Source organism: Rhinolophus ferrumequinum, chromosome 21, assembly GCF_004115265.2.
Source record: "Rhinolophus ferrumequinum isolate MPI-CBG mRhiFer1 chromosome 21, mRhiFer1_v1.p, whole genome shotgun sequence".
NCBI classification, from domain to species: domain Eukaryota; kingdom Metazoa; phylum Chordata; class Mammalia; order Chiroptera; family Rhinolophidae; genus Rhinolophus; species Rhinolophus ferrumequinum.
In genome coordinates, this window is record NC_046304.1 from 17,728,690 (window position 1) to 17,745,123 (window position 16,434).

The following is a 16,434-nucleotide window of genomic DNA, read 5'->3' on the forward strand; positions in this document are numbered from 1 at the left end:
AATCTTGCCATCTGCAACAACATGAATGGACCTAGAGGGTATTATGCTAAATGGAATAAGTCAGACAGAGAAAGACAAATACCATATGATTTCACTTACATGTGGAATCTAAAAAACAAAATAAACAAACAAAATAGAAACAAACTCAGATACAGAGAACATTTTGATGGTTGCCATATGGGAGTGGTGTTGGAGGGTGGGTGGAAAAAGGGGAAGGGATTAAGAAGTACAAATTGGTAGTTACAAAATAGTCATGGGGATGTAAAGTATAGCATAGGAAATATAGTCAATAATATTGCAATAACTATGTATGGGGTCAGATGGGTACTAGATTTATCAGGGTGATCACTTGGTAAGTTACATAAATGTCTAATCACTCTGTTATACACCTGAAACTAATATATGTCAACTGTAATTGAAAATAAAAAATTATTTTTAAAAAACTCACCACTTTACACTTATCCCAATTTCCCAAGTCGCTTGATAATTCCAACTCTGGATGAAAGAACAAGATAACTGCTGTCAGGATGTCACGTATGAGTTTTACATTAGCTTCCAACTCCTGGGACTGGCTGTCTGGTGGAGATTTTGGCTCTGCTAAAGGATCATAATCATAGAGCAACAGTGATACAAAGTTCATGGAGGTCAGCAGTCGGATGCTCTCCTGCAGCTCTTGCAGCATGATTCGGAAGAAGAGAACGCCTGCCCGCTGGACTTCTCCTCCATATTCAATCTCTGGGATAACAGAATGACATCCCACGTGGTTGGTCAGCACAGACATTACTTTTTCATAGGATTCTGAGCATAATATAGTAATCTTTTTTATTTTTCAGGAAAAAGAAGACCATATCCTATAGTTCTAAACAATCTTAGTTTCTCTAGTCATGAAATCAAAAGGCTGAAATGAAATTACACCCGGTGAAGCTCACAGTGGGAGGCTTTGAGAAAAGGTGAAAACTCGTGTTTTGGACTTAGACCTTAGTCTGAATATCTACTCTCCTCCTCGTTAGTTCTGTTGTCTCTCTAAACCTCCTTTTCCTTTTCTGTGAGAATGAGGCTGATCCCTACGTGCCTGGTGAGCTGTGTGAATTAAATGAGATGATATGAGTATACATAAACGTGCTTAATCTCAGGCCATACACGTAGTGGACACTCAAAAGACATGAATTTTCTTCTTATCCCACCCTACATAATGGCTAGAAAACTTTCAGCTTAATCACACATGTGTTAATTCTTCTAATTCTAGTCACTTCCTTCTAGGTAGCCAAAGGTTTCCATGCTTTCTTCCCTCCCTTCTGCCCAAATTGGTTTTGCGCTAAGAGTAGCGTAGTGAGTGTGGCATCACAAGGACGAAGGTCTGGTTTTGGTTCTGCCCCCAGTTTTGCTATTGGACCTTTATGTTCATGGACTTTAGCTTCTTTATCTGTAAAATGAGCTGTTCGATGAGTTGATGCTAGAGGAATTACTATGTGGTTTTCTCCACAGACAGAGGCCAAAACAACTTCTGAAATCTCTGTACACTTAAATATAGTGGAAAGACCACCCAAACTGCAGTGCAAATCCAGCCTTCACCACTTGTTAACTGTGTGATTTGGTGCAAGCTGTTTTGTTTCTCAGAACTTTACTTTCCTCACCTAGAATATGAGGCCTCATCATTAACCTCATAGAGTTATGGTAAAGACTAACTGAAATAACATATTTAATGGGCTTGATACATATGGGGCATTTAATAAATGAAAGTTCTGTATTGCCTTTAGGAGTCTTTCCAGTTTTAAAACCATATGATTCTAGACACACACACACACACACACACACACACACACACACACACACACACAAAATGTGATTCCTTACCCTTTACTCTGTTATAGGCCATACTCATCAGCCCAAGATTGCATGAGGGAATACCTTTCATGTGGGAAATCTGTATTTTGCAACAACTCATTTTAGAAAATGCATCCTTCATTGCATTGTCTGTGATTTCCCCCCAAACTTATTAAATCCATAACTGCAGACTGTCACCATATTCACAATACCTAAGACACGGGTTTTCTTGATTTCTTCAGATAATTCGCCCAGTATTTCATAGCAGGCAGCTTGGATCACCTTCATCATTTTCTGTAGATCTTTAAATTCTCCATACAACAACATCCTACTCCTGCCAATGTTGAAATCGAGAGCTCCCAAAGCCTCTCCTGTTCTCTCACGAAGTGGAATTACCATGTGTTTTTCTCCACGGACAGAGGCCAAAACAACTTCGGAACTGTCCGTACACTTAAAGAGGAAATCTCTGGAACCAAAATCAAATAAGCATAAGGATATAAAACATCAGCCTGTTTATACCCAAACATATTGAATCACTCTTCTTTGTGCCTGCAGCACTCCACCCCACGAGCTCTTGTAGCTGTTTTGTCTGCCTGGGTCACTCCACCCCCTGATTTCACAGAGCTCCTCCCTCAGCTCACTCACTCAGCTCCTCATAGAGAAGCCTTCCCTGACCATGCAATCTAAAGTAGCAGCAACCCAAGTCATGTTCCATCACGCTATTGTGCTTTATTGTCTTTACTATCCTTATACTTATCTAAAGGAATTCGTTTTGTTTGTTTACATGTTGTCCGGTAAGTACTGGTTGAATGCCTGAAGGAAGCATGAGTTTGTTAGGTTCTCTAGAAGTAGCACCTGAGACAGGGATGCTTACGCAATGATTTATTGAGGGAATGCTCTCAGGAGAAACCTGGAAGGGACTGAGACAAACAGGATAGGGAAGAGGGAAAAGCTTCGTTCACATGTCATTTCAGGTGAAGTCTCTCTCAGCCTGATCCCAAGGGGAGCTCTAGACGGCAGACTGTACCAAAATCTGCTCTACCTTGAGGCAAGGAAGAGGTCTTTTGTCAGTCATTGCTCTAAGTTGCTCTGGGTGTGCGTGGTGAGGTTGTTTACTTAACTCAGGCACCTCATGGTGAGGGGTTCCCGTCTCTCAAGGGCACTCCTCCAGGGAAAGCAAAGTGTGAGTAATGATGCATCATGATAAATTTTCCAGGCATAATGATAAAGCTCATTGGTCAACGGGGTTCCTCAAAATGCACCCGCTCTAAGTTACACACAGAAATCCAAGGTTATGAGTCTGAGTGTTACAAGGACTCCCGTAAAACTCTTGACCAGCACAGGAATAACTATGTGGAAAAAAACTTAAAACTGAATGAACATTCCAGTATGAGGCCAAACTAAAATTTAATTAACATAGGTACTTAAATATCAAATTAGCCTACAGTCTAAGATAGGTTATTGCCTACTCAACTACACTGCCCCACCCCCCAAGAAGCAGTCGCTCCTTTTGCAACAGGCGTGCTCTCTGTTAAGATCTGTTTTGCATCTGTCCACAGTTTAAGTGTTCCTTGCATTCCACAAGTGAGAGGCATTCAAAGTAACCTAGAACTGGGGACTCTAAATTAAAGGCAACATTCTCTGACTCCTCCCTATTTTATCCAGTCTGGCCTCTTTGCATAAAATATACTTGTCCACAAGCTAGCTAACCTTAAGGTGTGGCGCTCTGATAAGGGATGTGGATGTATTTGTCATAATCGTGGTGCGGTTTTGTTGAATTCCATGTTTACAAGAAAACTCATAGATAATAAAACACTTGAAAATATACATTTTTAATATAACATACCAAAGAAATATGTTTTTAAAAGGTCTTGAGGGGAAAAGGAGTTTATATGACCCATGCAGACAGGAATTTTCTCTAAAACCCAGTGAGAATGAGAGTGAGCGCATACTAATAAGAGGTGAAAGTTGTGTCTTCAGATCTATCACACAAGGAGGGGGTGTCTTTTGGCAGTAAAACAAAACAGACATGAAGATGCATCTCCCTTCAATAGATGATTAGATAAAGAAGATGTGGTATATATACACAATGGAATACTACTCTGCCATAAGAAAAGATGAAACACTGCCATTTGTGACAACATGGATGGATCTTGAGATTATTATGCTAAGCCAAATAGTCCGACAGAAAAGGTCGAGAACCATATGACTTCACGTATATGTGGCATATAAAACTGAAAGTGATAAAGGAATAAGACAAAGAAACAAAAACTCATAGACACAGACAATAGTTTAGTGCTTACCAGAGGGTAAGAGGGAAGGGGGAAAGGTAGAAGAGGGTACAAGGGGTCAAATATGTGGTGATGGAAGGAGAACTGACTCTGGGTGGTGAACACACAATGTGATATACAGAACACACAATGTGATATTCATAGGTTGTACACTTGAAACCTATGTAATTTTACTAACCATTGTCACTCCAATAAATTTAATTGAAAAAAAAAGATGCATCTCATACCTGAAGATGCATGTCTTCCTGAAGATGGTAGGGGGATTTTTGTGGATTTCTGTTAGACCCTGGGGCCCTGTAACCATCATATTGCGTAATACATAGTCTGAACCCTTGAAAAGAGGAAGAGATTTCATTACAGAGAATAATTAGATGTCATATTCTCATTAAAGCTTTTGGGAACAGATATATAGGAAAAATATTAGAAAAGTTTAGATGACCTGTAGCTTTCAGTATAGTGACATTTTACTTGTTCAGTACTATCAAATTGTAGAAGGAATGAGGTGTTCCACAAGAGAAAAATTTCAAAACACAAGATTCTTTTAAATGCACAAATATTTTTTTATAATTGTGATAAAATAGAGTGTTTATATTATTTTTCTGATATTAAAAGTGCATTGTAGGACACTTGGAAAATATAGAAACGTTCCCCCCCCGCCCCGAATAAGGACAATAAAAAATATTCTTCAGTGAGGTCTTTGTGTTCATTACTTCACCAAAATTGTTCTTGTCAAGGATAGTAGTGACTCTCATTGTCAGATCCCTAACCCTCATCTTCCTCTACCTCTCAGCAGCGTTTCCTTCACTTGGTTTATGGGACACCATTCTCTCCTGGTTCTCTCATTCTCCTTGCTTCTTCTTTGTCTCCCTTACCTCTAAGAGGTTTTCAAACTGTAGGTCATAACTGACATATGGATTATAAAAATATTTTAATGTCTTTTTAAACAGCTTTATTGAGGTATAACTGATATACAAATATGCACATACCTAATGTCTACAATTTGATAAGTTAGGATTAATGAGTCTTGGTCAACAATTTTTTTTTTTGGTCGAGACTAGTTTGTTTATAAGAAAGTAATATTAGCATATTCTGTAAAATACACAAAACTGTAGGAAAGACAAATTCACTGGGGAGAAGCAAAAAGGCTTTTTTATGTTCTCTTTAAAAGAATTCTTTCATGAAAAGGGAAACCATGATAATAGGATCCACAGGGCTACATGATGAATGGTGCTTGGAAGAACAACTGCTTTGTAATGTGAAACTTTCTCTTGCCTCTCTACACTCCATGACCTCAAGTGTTCTACCAAACTCCTTAGATGAAATGTTTTTACCAGCATACTTAGCAAACTGTAAAGATTATCCCACATTGGCAGTTGGGCTTCTAGTTTTTTTCCTAACTTATTTCTTCCATAGTTTGTTGTTTGGTGTTACACCTAGTACCAGACTGATACGCTTTTTTAGAATCTCAGCGTGACTGTGTTTCTAGGTTTAAATCTTTAGCTAAAACCAAATAGTTTCTCTCCTGTTTTCCCCACAAAATTATGTAAATTGATAAATTCTGCTGCTAGACCAGAAGCATAATATAAAAAATAAAGAACTTACAATAATATAACTGAAAATAAGTTTCTCATTTACTTTTACTTGGACTAAGAAACTATAAATTCAGCAAGTACCTCGGCAATTATTCAGTAGTGAGATAACAACTCCTAGTTAAAATTTCCTGGGATCCATTTAGAGAGAGAGCAGCCATTATTTTTCCCTCCATTTTTTTTCTGCTACTGGCTAATTATTTTTTCCCCTTTACCTTTCCAATATCTATTCATTCTCACCTTTCTCATTACACATTATTTATCTTATGTATTTATCCTATTCTGCTTTTTTCTCTTTTGACAAACTTTTTTTTTTTTTTTTTTTTTTTTTAAGAATGAAATAGGATAGAAAATATCATGTGTAGTAAAAGTAGGCATTATTTTGTTTTGGGAAACTTCCAGTGTATGTGTGTGTGTGTGTGTGTTTGTAAGAGGTCAGGATATAAAATGTTTTTCATACTATAAGTCGAGGTCAATAGAATTTTGAGCCATGGTGATTCCAAACACTTGAAATGTCTCTGGGCTCAGACCTCGGTTTTTTCTTTCTATCCTCATGCATTTCCTTGGTCATCCCACCCAGTCTCATGGTTTTTGTTTTGTTTTTGGTTATTTTGAAAAAATATACCTTCATAATATTATCATTTTAACCATTCATAAGTGTATGATTCATAAAGTATATGAATGCATTAAATACATTCACAATATTGTATAACCCAATCTCATGGTTTTAAATACCACTAATTCACTAGCCTCGATTTCTCCCCAGACACTAAGTTCATATATCCAACTGCCTCTGTAGTAATCTTCACTTAGATATATAACAAACATTTCAAATTACAGTTAAAATAATTTTATTTAGGGCGGCCGGATGGCTCAGTTTGTTCGAGCGTGGGCTCTTAACAATCAAGTTGCCCGTTTGATCCCCACATGGGCCAGTGAACTGCTCTGTGCCTTCCACAACTAGATTGAAGACAATGGCTTGAGCTTGGAGCTGAGCCCCCGGTGGGCGACCGGTTTGCTCAGTGGTTAGAGCGCAGTGCTCATAACACCAAGGTCACCTGTTCGAGTCCCACTTGGGCCAGTGAGCTGCACCCTCCACAATTAGATTGAAAACAAGGACTTGACTTGGAACTGAGCTGTGCCCCCCACACCTAGATTGAAAAAAACAATGACTTGACATCCTGGAAAAACACACTGTTCCCCAATATTCCCCAATAATAATAAAAAAAACTTTTTCAATTTAGTAGGTAAAAGTTATCTTTTATTTAACTTTGTATTTATTTCATTATGAGAACAATTGAACTTTTTTTTCATATTTATTAACCATGTGCATGAGATTCTTTGTTTGTTTTTGTTTTTAGTAGTGGTCTTGTCCTTTGCTTATTTTTCTTTTGGATTTTAAAAAATCTCACTGATTTGTGTACAACAGTGTTAACCCTTTGTCAGATATGTGGTAATTCCCTCCCAGTTTGTCAAAAGAAATTTATGTCTTCTTTAACTTTGGTGCAAGAAAGTTTTACTTTTTTATCTAGTCAATGTATCAACCTTGCCTTAAGTGTTTCAGCTTTCATGTAGGTTTAGCCATCCTTGCCCAGAGCACGATTGTAAATTCCCTGTCATCCTTGCCAGTTACTGTAAACTCCACATCCTGGCCAAGAGGGCATAGCTCAGGGTAGATCAAAAAGGGTTTTCTTTCTTGGGTTTTCCAAATTGGAACAAGAAGAAAAGATTCTTTTCTAGTTACTAAGCATCTGGCTTGCCTTGTGGGGAAAGCCCTTTAGCCAGAAGGACAAAGCCAAAGTGCAGAGGGAAGCAAACATGAGAACTAGGTGGGGAGAGAAAGAACATGAGAGAGCCCTGATGATATCAAATCCCTGAATCCAGTCATCCTAGAAGCCAGCTTCACTCCTGCCTTTTCTTCATTTTGGTCACATGAGCCAATCAGTTTCCCCTTTGGACTGAGGCCATTTGAGATGGAATTCTGCCACTCACAACCGAGGATCTTGAGTTGGGGTCATGGGAAATATGTCCGTAGTTAGCCTAATAGCTAACTAAACATGGTTTTAAAATATCAGCGAGACAATAACATTTAGGAACTCTGTTACCCTGGGAAAGTCTAACACTGCCCAGCCTCGCCTACCTTCTCTGGACTAGGCTCAATGAAGGATGTAGTAATGGTGGTAATGCCCGGAGCGACGTCATAGAGCCAGCTGATGCCAGTGATCACGACATGCAGGATGTGCTCCCTGCTGTGAACATAGTGATAGGCGGTGCTAAAGGCATTGGCAACACCCTGTAGAGACGGAAAATTTTAATTGCCTTTTCTTTTTAAAAAGAGCAAAATAATTAGCAGTGCGTCCGTCAGTTGGGTTATCTTTTTCGTTAATGATAATCTGCTTCCTACAAATGATTCATCAGTTCTCAAAAGGCAGTGTTCCAGCTTCTACTATGGACAAAGGGGCCATCAAGAACTCAAAGGTATATGGAGAGATCTACCATAAGATCCCCAAAAGTTATGTTTCCTGATAATCATCTGGTAAAATTTATGATATGTACAACTATCGAATCATGTCAGCAGAACAAGATAAACTTTGAAATGAGAAAATATGCTTCGAAGCCAAGAACTAAGGCCAGCGTTGGGCAGATGAGTAGGAGCTGCCCTGATCTGATGCAATATTAATGTCTACATCTTTACATGGCTACTGTCATCAGATCAGTACAGAATGCATTGGATTCCGAAACCTGCAACACGCTAGATTACACAGTCTTCTTAGAGGCATAAAGAAAACCTGTGCCATAGAGAAGGAATGGGAAGTCCTTCGAACTCATCTTGTTTGTCTTGTCAAAAAACTCTAGGAACCACAAATTCTTCAAAAATATATACATTTTATATTAGGACCCAAGGCATCTAAGGGTAACACAGGAGCCTTTACCTCCAAGGGCTAGGGAATAAACTTATAATTCATTTTTGACATGTTTTCTAACAAGGCTATATATAGTTCACCTACTGATAACTCCATACTCCTCCGTTTTGCTTCTTAATATCTTCACATCATTCTTATTGTAGATGAGAATGAAACTTATTATTAAAAGATGTCCCCAGAAAAAGATTCTTTTTCCCCAGAAAAAAACACTTTCCACAGTTATACATCCAGTAAGTGAGAAGAGAGATTTTAAAATAATGGTAAATAAACATCAAGAGCCAGGGGCTTACAGGGGAACAACTGATAAAAGCATAGCAAGTTCCTCATTGCTGCTACATCCCAGGCCTTTGCCTCCGTAGGGGCTTTCAATCTTCCTTCACTGCAATTTCTATTCACAAAATTAAATTTAAATGTTTATAGCAATGATCCAGTTATTTTATAGCCTTAAAAGCGCCTATCCTTTTTGTGATCTAATTTGAAAACATGAATACTCAAGAAACATTTAAGCTTTTTCCTTCATTCTTCATCCTCAAAAGTTGTAACACTGATATCAAGAGTTATGGGAATGCATATCATATTTGGCACTATTTGTGGAAAGAGCAAAGGATTTCTAGGTACGACTTCAATAAAACATAAATATGTCCTTTCTAAAAGTTCATTCTATGTGTATGTGGTTCTTAATGGTCTAATAGTTAGATTTCAGTTCTACAGCATACAAATTATGTTTCTATGATTAATGCAATGGGACACTTATTAACAATCTTCCCCAAGATTTTGAGGCATAATATGCAACTGAGGCTGAGAGTTCTTCCATGTGTAATGGGGAAACCTCTCCAATGACTGACATGTACACACAGGGAACTGGAATCAGTATGATGACACTATCTACATACATAGCTCTACCTTCATCTGGTTTCAGGTTTTGCTTTTTAAAAAAATATAGGAGAGGCCATCCTACCATTGCTATTGAAGAATTCTTCTATGATTTACCTGATAGAATCTGATCTCATGAGGTAAGAAGATGTTTATTTTATGGGGATCTCTTAGTGTGTCAACAGCCATGACCCCAAAGATCCTCATATGTGCATCCTGAAGAGGCAGAGCCAGGAATGATCCATTTTGATCAGTCTTCTGGTGGGAATTGTTCCAGAAGAAAATGTTCCCATGATGTTGAACTTGGGGGACGTGTATTGGCGTCCCTTCATCCACCACTGTAAAACTGAGGAATAGGAATATGGAGATGGGAGAAAGGCACAGGAGTGGCTTTAGATTAAACCATGCAGGAAACAAAATCAATTCTCCATTCATAATCATTGGCATTATATGTCAGAGACGTGGACCCAAAAAATTACCAGTTTGACTTGAGAAAAAGATTTAGAAAACAAGCTTAGGCCATAACTGAGAAAACGGGATGCAGGAGACATAACTTATAGAGCAGGCTACAATAATTGAGCTGGTCTTGTGAAGCGGAGTTCTTGCATGGCAAATCAATGCCCAAGGTGAGCTCTAGAAATGATCAGGTGAAATCATCTAAGACTGGAAACCCATCACCTCCCACTGTAGAGGCATTAGTGGCCTGAGGCAATTTCTCGCGTGGGCAGCTAACTAGGAGTTCAATGCTAGCTTACTTCAGAAAGGGAATTATTATTTTTAGAAGGGTGAAACCAGTTCTACAGCATACAAATTATGTTTCTATGATTAATGCAATGGGACATTTATTAACAATCTTCCCCAAGATTTTGAGGCATAATGTGCAACTGAGGCTGAGAGAAATTCTTACCTTTTCAAGAAATTCTTACCTGATTCCCTTCATGTCCCTGTAGAGCACTTTGTTCAGTACAAATGGAGCATCCTCTAAAGTACAAGCTACGTTCCTCAATAGAACACTCCCTCTATGAGGCAGTAGTAGATTTTCTTCTAAGAGGGAAATGTGAGCACTGATCTTCTTATGTCCATGGGCTTGAGCGTCCTATGACAAAATGTTTCTCACCACGTATTTGCCAATAGCTATTCTCTTAATCACGTCTCCCTTGATTAGCCAGTTTGTGCATCTCACCCCAATAATTTCATTTTCATGGATAAATGATGCAGACATTACCGTTCATGGGCAGTGAGGAAAAGGCGGACACCACAGCTGTTCCCCAAACCTGAGTTATAGTGAGTGGAATGGATTTACTTTATACCAACTAGACTGGTTTACTAAAAAATAAAAATAAATAAAAATCTCTCAAAATCTACCCAATTTAGAGGTTTAAAACATGGATCCCTTTTTAACTGTAATCATATTATCTGAGCTTCAGTTAAAAGTTTTTTTGAGAGGTGGAACAAGAAACTGGCTTTATTTCACTCATATTTCTTAACCACTTACTATGATATGAATGCGGGAAAAAATGCTCTCGAGGGTATTCTTAACATACCTTAACATAGCTTAACATAGTTTAGCTATGACTTTTGATTTATGTCATTTTAGGAAAGGATTTCTTGGGGCCCCAGATTGCAGACTTGCTATTTCTAATTGAAATAACTGAAAATTCCCTGTACCTAAAATATTATGTTATTAAGAATATTATGTGTTTACACATATATTGAACATGCCCATAAACTGGGGAACATGAAAGAGACTTTCCTTGATATTTGTCTCCTCTTTTTATATATTTGGGTTTGCTTTTCATGCCTTTTTTTCTTCTGCCTTTATTCTTTTTTTTTTTACTCTAAAAGATCTACAGAGAAACTAAGAAAAATGTGGTGAGATTTCTCTTAAGGTACTGCAGATCTCTGAAGCAAGTTGAAGTAATAACTTCTTTTTCTTGATCGGTCTCCAGTTCCTTATCATATTATTTCAAACTACATTGGAAACTTCAGCCATTCAGATGATTGCAATAACCAAGTGTCGTTACTTAGCTGAGCTGAATGACACAATTTCCCTGGGTCAGTGGAATCTGTGGTATATGAGGTATGATTGAAAAATACATTGAATGTTTAAATTTAAAAAACATGTATTACAGTAAAAGACACATTGCCATTAATCTCCCTCATAATACCCCCCCTCCTCACTTTGAATACACTTATCCCATCATTCTTGCCACTTTCTGGAGCAGTTCTGGAAGTCCTCTTTCTTGAGCGTCTTTACTTCATCCTCCATCATGACAACGCTCCGTGTCACACGTCGCTTCTGGTGTACAGCAATTTCTGTCAGATAAAACTTTACGGTGTGTCCTCATCCACATTATTCACTGGATCTGGCACCGTGCGACTTCTGGCTCTTCCCCAAAGCCAAAATGACGATGAAAGTTCAACATTTTGAATCAGTTCAGGGCATTGAGGCAGCCACGAAAGCGCAACTAAAGACATTCACGAAAGAGGACTTCCAGAACTGCTTCAGAAAGTGGCAAGAAGATGGGATAAGTGCGTTCGAAGGGAGGGAGAGTATTTTGAGGGGTGTTAATGGCAATGTGTCTTTCACTGTAATACATTTTTTTAAATTTAAACATTCACCATATGTTTTGATCACACCTCGTGTATGGAAACTCGCCATGCTGTTTCTGTCTGGGAGCAGCAGCAAGCTGGGAGTCTCTGAGGGGCTGCCAAAGCTGTGGGCAGTGGCCCATCGCCGTCATGTGTTTTAAGTGTTAGGATTCTATAATAGTCTCAGTTTGTCTCTAGGCAGTGCTAGGAAATATCGTGTGATGTTGAATTCTACTTTATAACGACTTTATAATTTACATACTTTCTTTTTAAACTGATTCCCAAAACCGCATGCATGGGAAATGGAGCATGAACTGCTTGCACATCTCCCCACTGGTCTTTTTCAATATCAGTCTATTGTCTGTTCTAGGCTTATGTGACCCTCAGGACAAATGAAATGAGAAATCCCAAGACATAATTCTGTCTTTTATATCTTTCCTCTCTGCTTCTACCTTGCCAACCTGCAATCACTCTAGTTGCTTCTCTCCTAGGCTTTGGGTCATTGTAATGTAGGGGAATGAATAAATCATCCACAGCAGTACCCAGCGAATTTTAAGAGAATTTAGTGTGCTCCTCTCGCTTGCAACCATTGAATATCACCTACCATGAGGACACTTTTCCTTTTTAGATATCATTTTAGAAAATGTACCTGTGTGAGGGCCTTAAAGGTCTCAGTGTACACTGGCTCCAGGGACACCCCACTTGTCTCCGCAGCCCATTGAATTTGGTGCAGCCACTTCCGTCTGACACGATTCCTCAGATCCTCTATATGGCTCTTTTCCAAAGCCTTCGTCAGAAACTCCACAACACTTTCTAGAACATGATCTTCATTGCCCCTGAGTTCAGATACGACCAATTCCATATATTTCTGAAATTGTTTGGAAGACAACCTCACTTCATGACCAGGGTGTGGCTTTGGCAACTGGATGTGCAGTTTAGCTAAAAGACATAAACACAAAACCAAGAACTAACCAAAGGCTCATTTGTCTGCAGGGGAAAATTTTCATTCTCCTTTTACAGCAAACTGAAGCCCCTGACAACTGCTCCCCATGGAAACCAGGTATCAAAGCCATCTCTAAGCCCAAAGGAACATTTTACAGTGACTTCTTATGCTAGACTCCTATGTCATCTTCTGTGTTTTTGTTTTGTTTTGTTTTTTAATTCTACCACTTTGGTGAGAACACAAGGGTCAACTTTGATCCCTCCCTACTTTTTACCTTCCATATCCAAGTCACTTAATTCTATCCTGTTATTCTTTGACAAGGTATCTCGTGGCCATTCCTCTCCATTCCTACATCCATAATCGCAAACTAGTATTAATCACTTTAGAATTGAATTACCAATAGTAAGGCTCAATACGTATAAATTTATTAAATTAAATTAAACCACAATTTGTGTTATGCAATTCCTTTGTTCAAAGTATATTTGGATCCAATCAATTTTCCAATAATATTTGCCCATAATACCATGTAGGAATGATTTGCTTCAACATGCCCATCTACTCATGGTCTTTGACCATGCCTTGCATATTTCTGCATCCACATCTTTCTTTTATGTTTTTACAATACAATCATGAATCTACTACCAGACCGGACAATGACCAATAACTTACATCTTCCTCTATGTCCCTGCTGTTGTTAAACCCCCTGCACCCCTTCCCAATATCCTGAAATTTTGCTTTTGCTTTATTTTTCCTTTCCTTCACTTTCTTAATCGTGTTATTGTGTGTGTGTGTGCTTCTAAACCAATATGTGGTTTACTTTTATGTGTTTTTAGGCTTTAGAAGAAGGACATCATACTATATGTAGTTTTCTTGGACTTGCTTTTTTATTCAACACTATGCTACCATATCCATCCATGTTGTCCCAGTGGCTGTGACTTACTCATTTTCACTACAATGTATCATTCTGTAAGTACCCCACCACTGATTTATTTCTCCTCCTGTCAGGGGGAATGTAGGCTGTCGCCAGTAGTTTGCTCTTGTGAACAGTGCTATGAGCATTTTTGTACATGTCTCCTGGTGCACATGTGTCAGTTTCTCTGACATTTATTATAAATTAATAAGTCATAGAATATGTGCCTTTCCCCTTCAAAGTTCAAAATCTCTCCTTCCTCAAGAAGGCTTCCACGGTGATTTCTCCTTCCCCTTAAAGACAATAGCATCCATTCTATGCCATTTCTTTGACAATTAACAAGTACGGCCTGGTACTTTTAGTCGTCTTGTATGAAAGCATCTCATTTCTGAAGACAGACTTTTGTTGATTTTTGCTCTTTAGTATCCACTTATCTTTCTTCTGGTACTTGAATCCCAAATTTTGCTTTGGGGAAATTCCCACCTCAGTTCACCTGTTTGAGAGGGGTTCCACTTGTTCTAGAAATGAAGCATGCATCTCAGGCCTACACCCGTCAGAACATTCTATTCCCCTAGTCAGAGTGGTTGGTTTAGTCCAGACTAATGGCAGACTCTTTGGCTGAACGATTAGGAAAAGGACATTTTCCTTCTCATTCTCACTGGACTTGAGTAAACCTGTGAGTATGTGAGACTGGACCTGGTCACAACGAGAAATGCTGTATGAAAATGGAGTCAACACACAGAAGACAGCAGGGCCAGACACCTATTCTAATGTCAATATTTGAACCCCCAAATCTATTTTTTATACACAGAAAAAGTACACTAAATTAACAATAAGGTTAAAATAACAATAAAGAGTATAGTATAGTAAATACATAAACCAGTAATAGAGCCACTTATTATCATTATCACATATTATGTATTGCACATAATTGCAAGTGTTATAATTTTATCCAACTGGTAGCGCAGTAGGTTTGTTTACACCAGCATCACCACACACACGTGAGTAATGCATTGTGCTACAGTGTTGCCATGGCTATGACATCGCTAGGAGAGAGTAATTTTTCAGCTCCATTATAATCTTATGGGAACCTCGTCGTATATGCAGTTTGTCATTGACTCAAATGTCACCATGAGGTGCATGACTGTAAATACATTTAGGATAATATAAGCAAGACATATGGGAGCTACAAAAAAGGGAGAAAACTAGAGTGAACCCTGTGCTATTGGATTGGACTTGGAGGTAGGGGTGTGAACTTATGGTTTCTAATTTGAATAGATATTTACATGAATATGTACAGAGGTAAATGTTTGTATACAAACACACATATTCCTTATGAGAAACGGGATCAGAGACCTAAGAGCGCTGAGTATGTGTAGAACCCAGACCTTGGCTTCTAAATACCATGTTCCACTAAAAGAAACCAGGGTTCCTTGGAGACATGAGTGACTCCAGGGTGGGAACAGGTCCCATGTTCTACAGCTTTTTATATGTGCTATTTCTGCTCAAAAGATTAGGCTGTATTAGACAGGAATAAAAAGGGAAAATTACAAGTTAGAAGCTTCAAGTTTCCCCTTCCATATAGACAACTTCCATTTTGAAGACACTAGCAGAAACATCTCTAGAAATTTCTAATTCTGTGACTTTATCCTATTTAAATCCAGATTTTTAACCTTAGATGCAGAGATGGATATGAAGGCTAGAGCAAAACAAAAAACAAACGAGTTTTTTGAAGATTTGCCAATCTATCATTTGCTAATGTTTGAATTTAAATTTGTCTTCCTTTTTAAGAAACTAAATCTGCCTTTCTTCTTCCATGTGGCCATTAGTTCAGCAATCACCTTCTTAGTCCAGGTGGCTCCCAATATGTGTTCAGAGAGAGAGGCATTTTGTATAAGCCTACCCTTGGAGAGAATAATTTGTTCTACCTGCTTGCAGACATTTTCTTCTGGCAGCAGATTCTGCCTCCTCATTACTTTTCTCATTCTTCTGTGCTGGGCTGAACTCATTACATTTTATGCTTTCTACCTATCCCTACTGCTGTACTTTCATCATATATGTTGGAACATCTTTATAATAGCATGCTCAGGTTCCTTATATTCTAGAATTCATCATGTCTAACTCCTTCATTTTACAAATGAAGACACCTGTATCTATGGAGGTTCAGTAACTGGCCCTTGGTCATGTGACCATTTAGTGAAAGATCCAGTATTGGAACCCAGCTCTCCTGACCATTGTGTAGTGTTCTTTCCTCTGTAGAACATAGTTCTGTGTTATGAAATTTGCCCGTGTTATAAGTGGAAACCACCTCATTATGCCTTTTGAAACTTCATTAAGTAAACTCTTTTTGGATATAATCTAAGAAAGCTGTGTAGTGTAACACAAAGTTTGCAAAAGATATAGTTAATAAAAAACACATGGCAATTGATAAACATAGGTACATTTGAAGATCAACCAATACAATGATTTTTGAAAGGGCTGAAGAACT

The 16,434-nt window shown here is 38.4% G+C and overlaps 1 protein-coding gene across 1 annotated transcript in view; it reads right to left on the reverse strand.

Moving 5' to 3' along the window:
- EFCAB5 (EF-hand calcium binding domain 5) overlaps window positions 1–16,434 on the reverse strand; it is a 93,208-nt gene that overhangs the window by 16,905 nt on the left and 59,869 nt on the right. The window contains exons 18-24 of the mRNA XM_033089418.1: window positions 12,743–13,032; window positions 10,428–10,597; window positions 9,619–9,847; window positions 7,845–7,997; window positions 4,343–4,446; window positions 2,037–2,290; window positions 449–735 (exon numbers count right to left, since the gene is read on the reverse strand). Coding sequence (XP_032945309.1) covers window positions 449–735; window positions 2,037–2,290; window positions 4,343–4,446; window positions 7,845–7,997; window positions 9,619–9,847; window positions 10,428–10,597; window positions 12,743–13,032 — 1,487 coding nt within the window. The remainder of the gene's footprint in view (window positions 1–448; window positions 736–2,036; window positions 2,291–4,342; window positions 4,447–7,844; window positions 7,998–9,618; window positions 9,848–10,427; window positions 10,598–12,742; window positions 13,033–16,434) is intronic.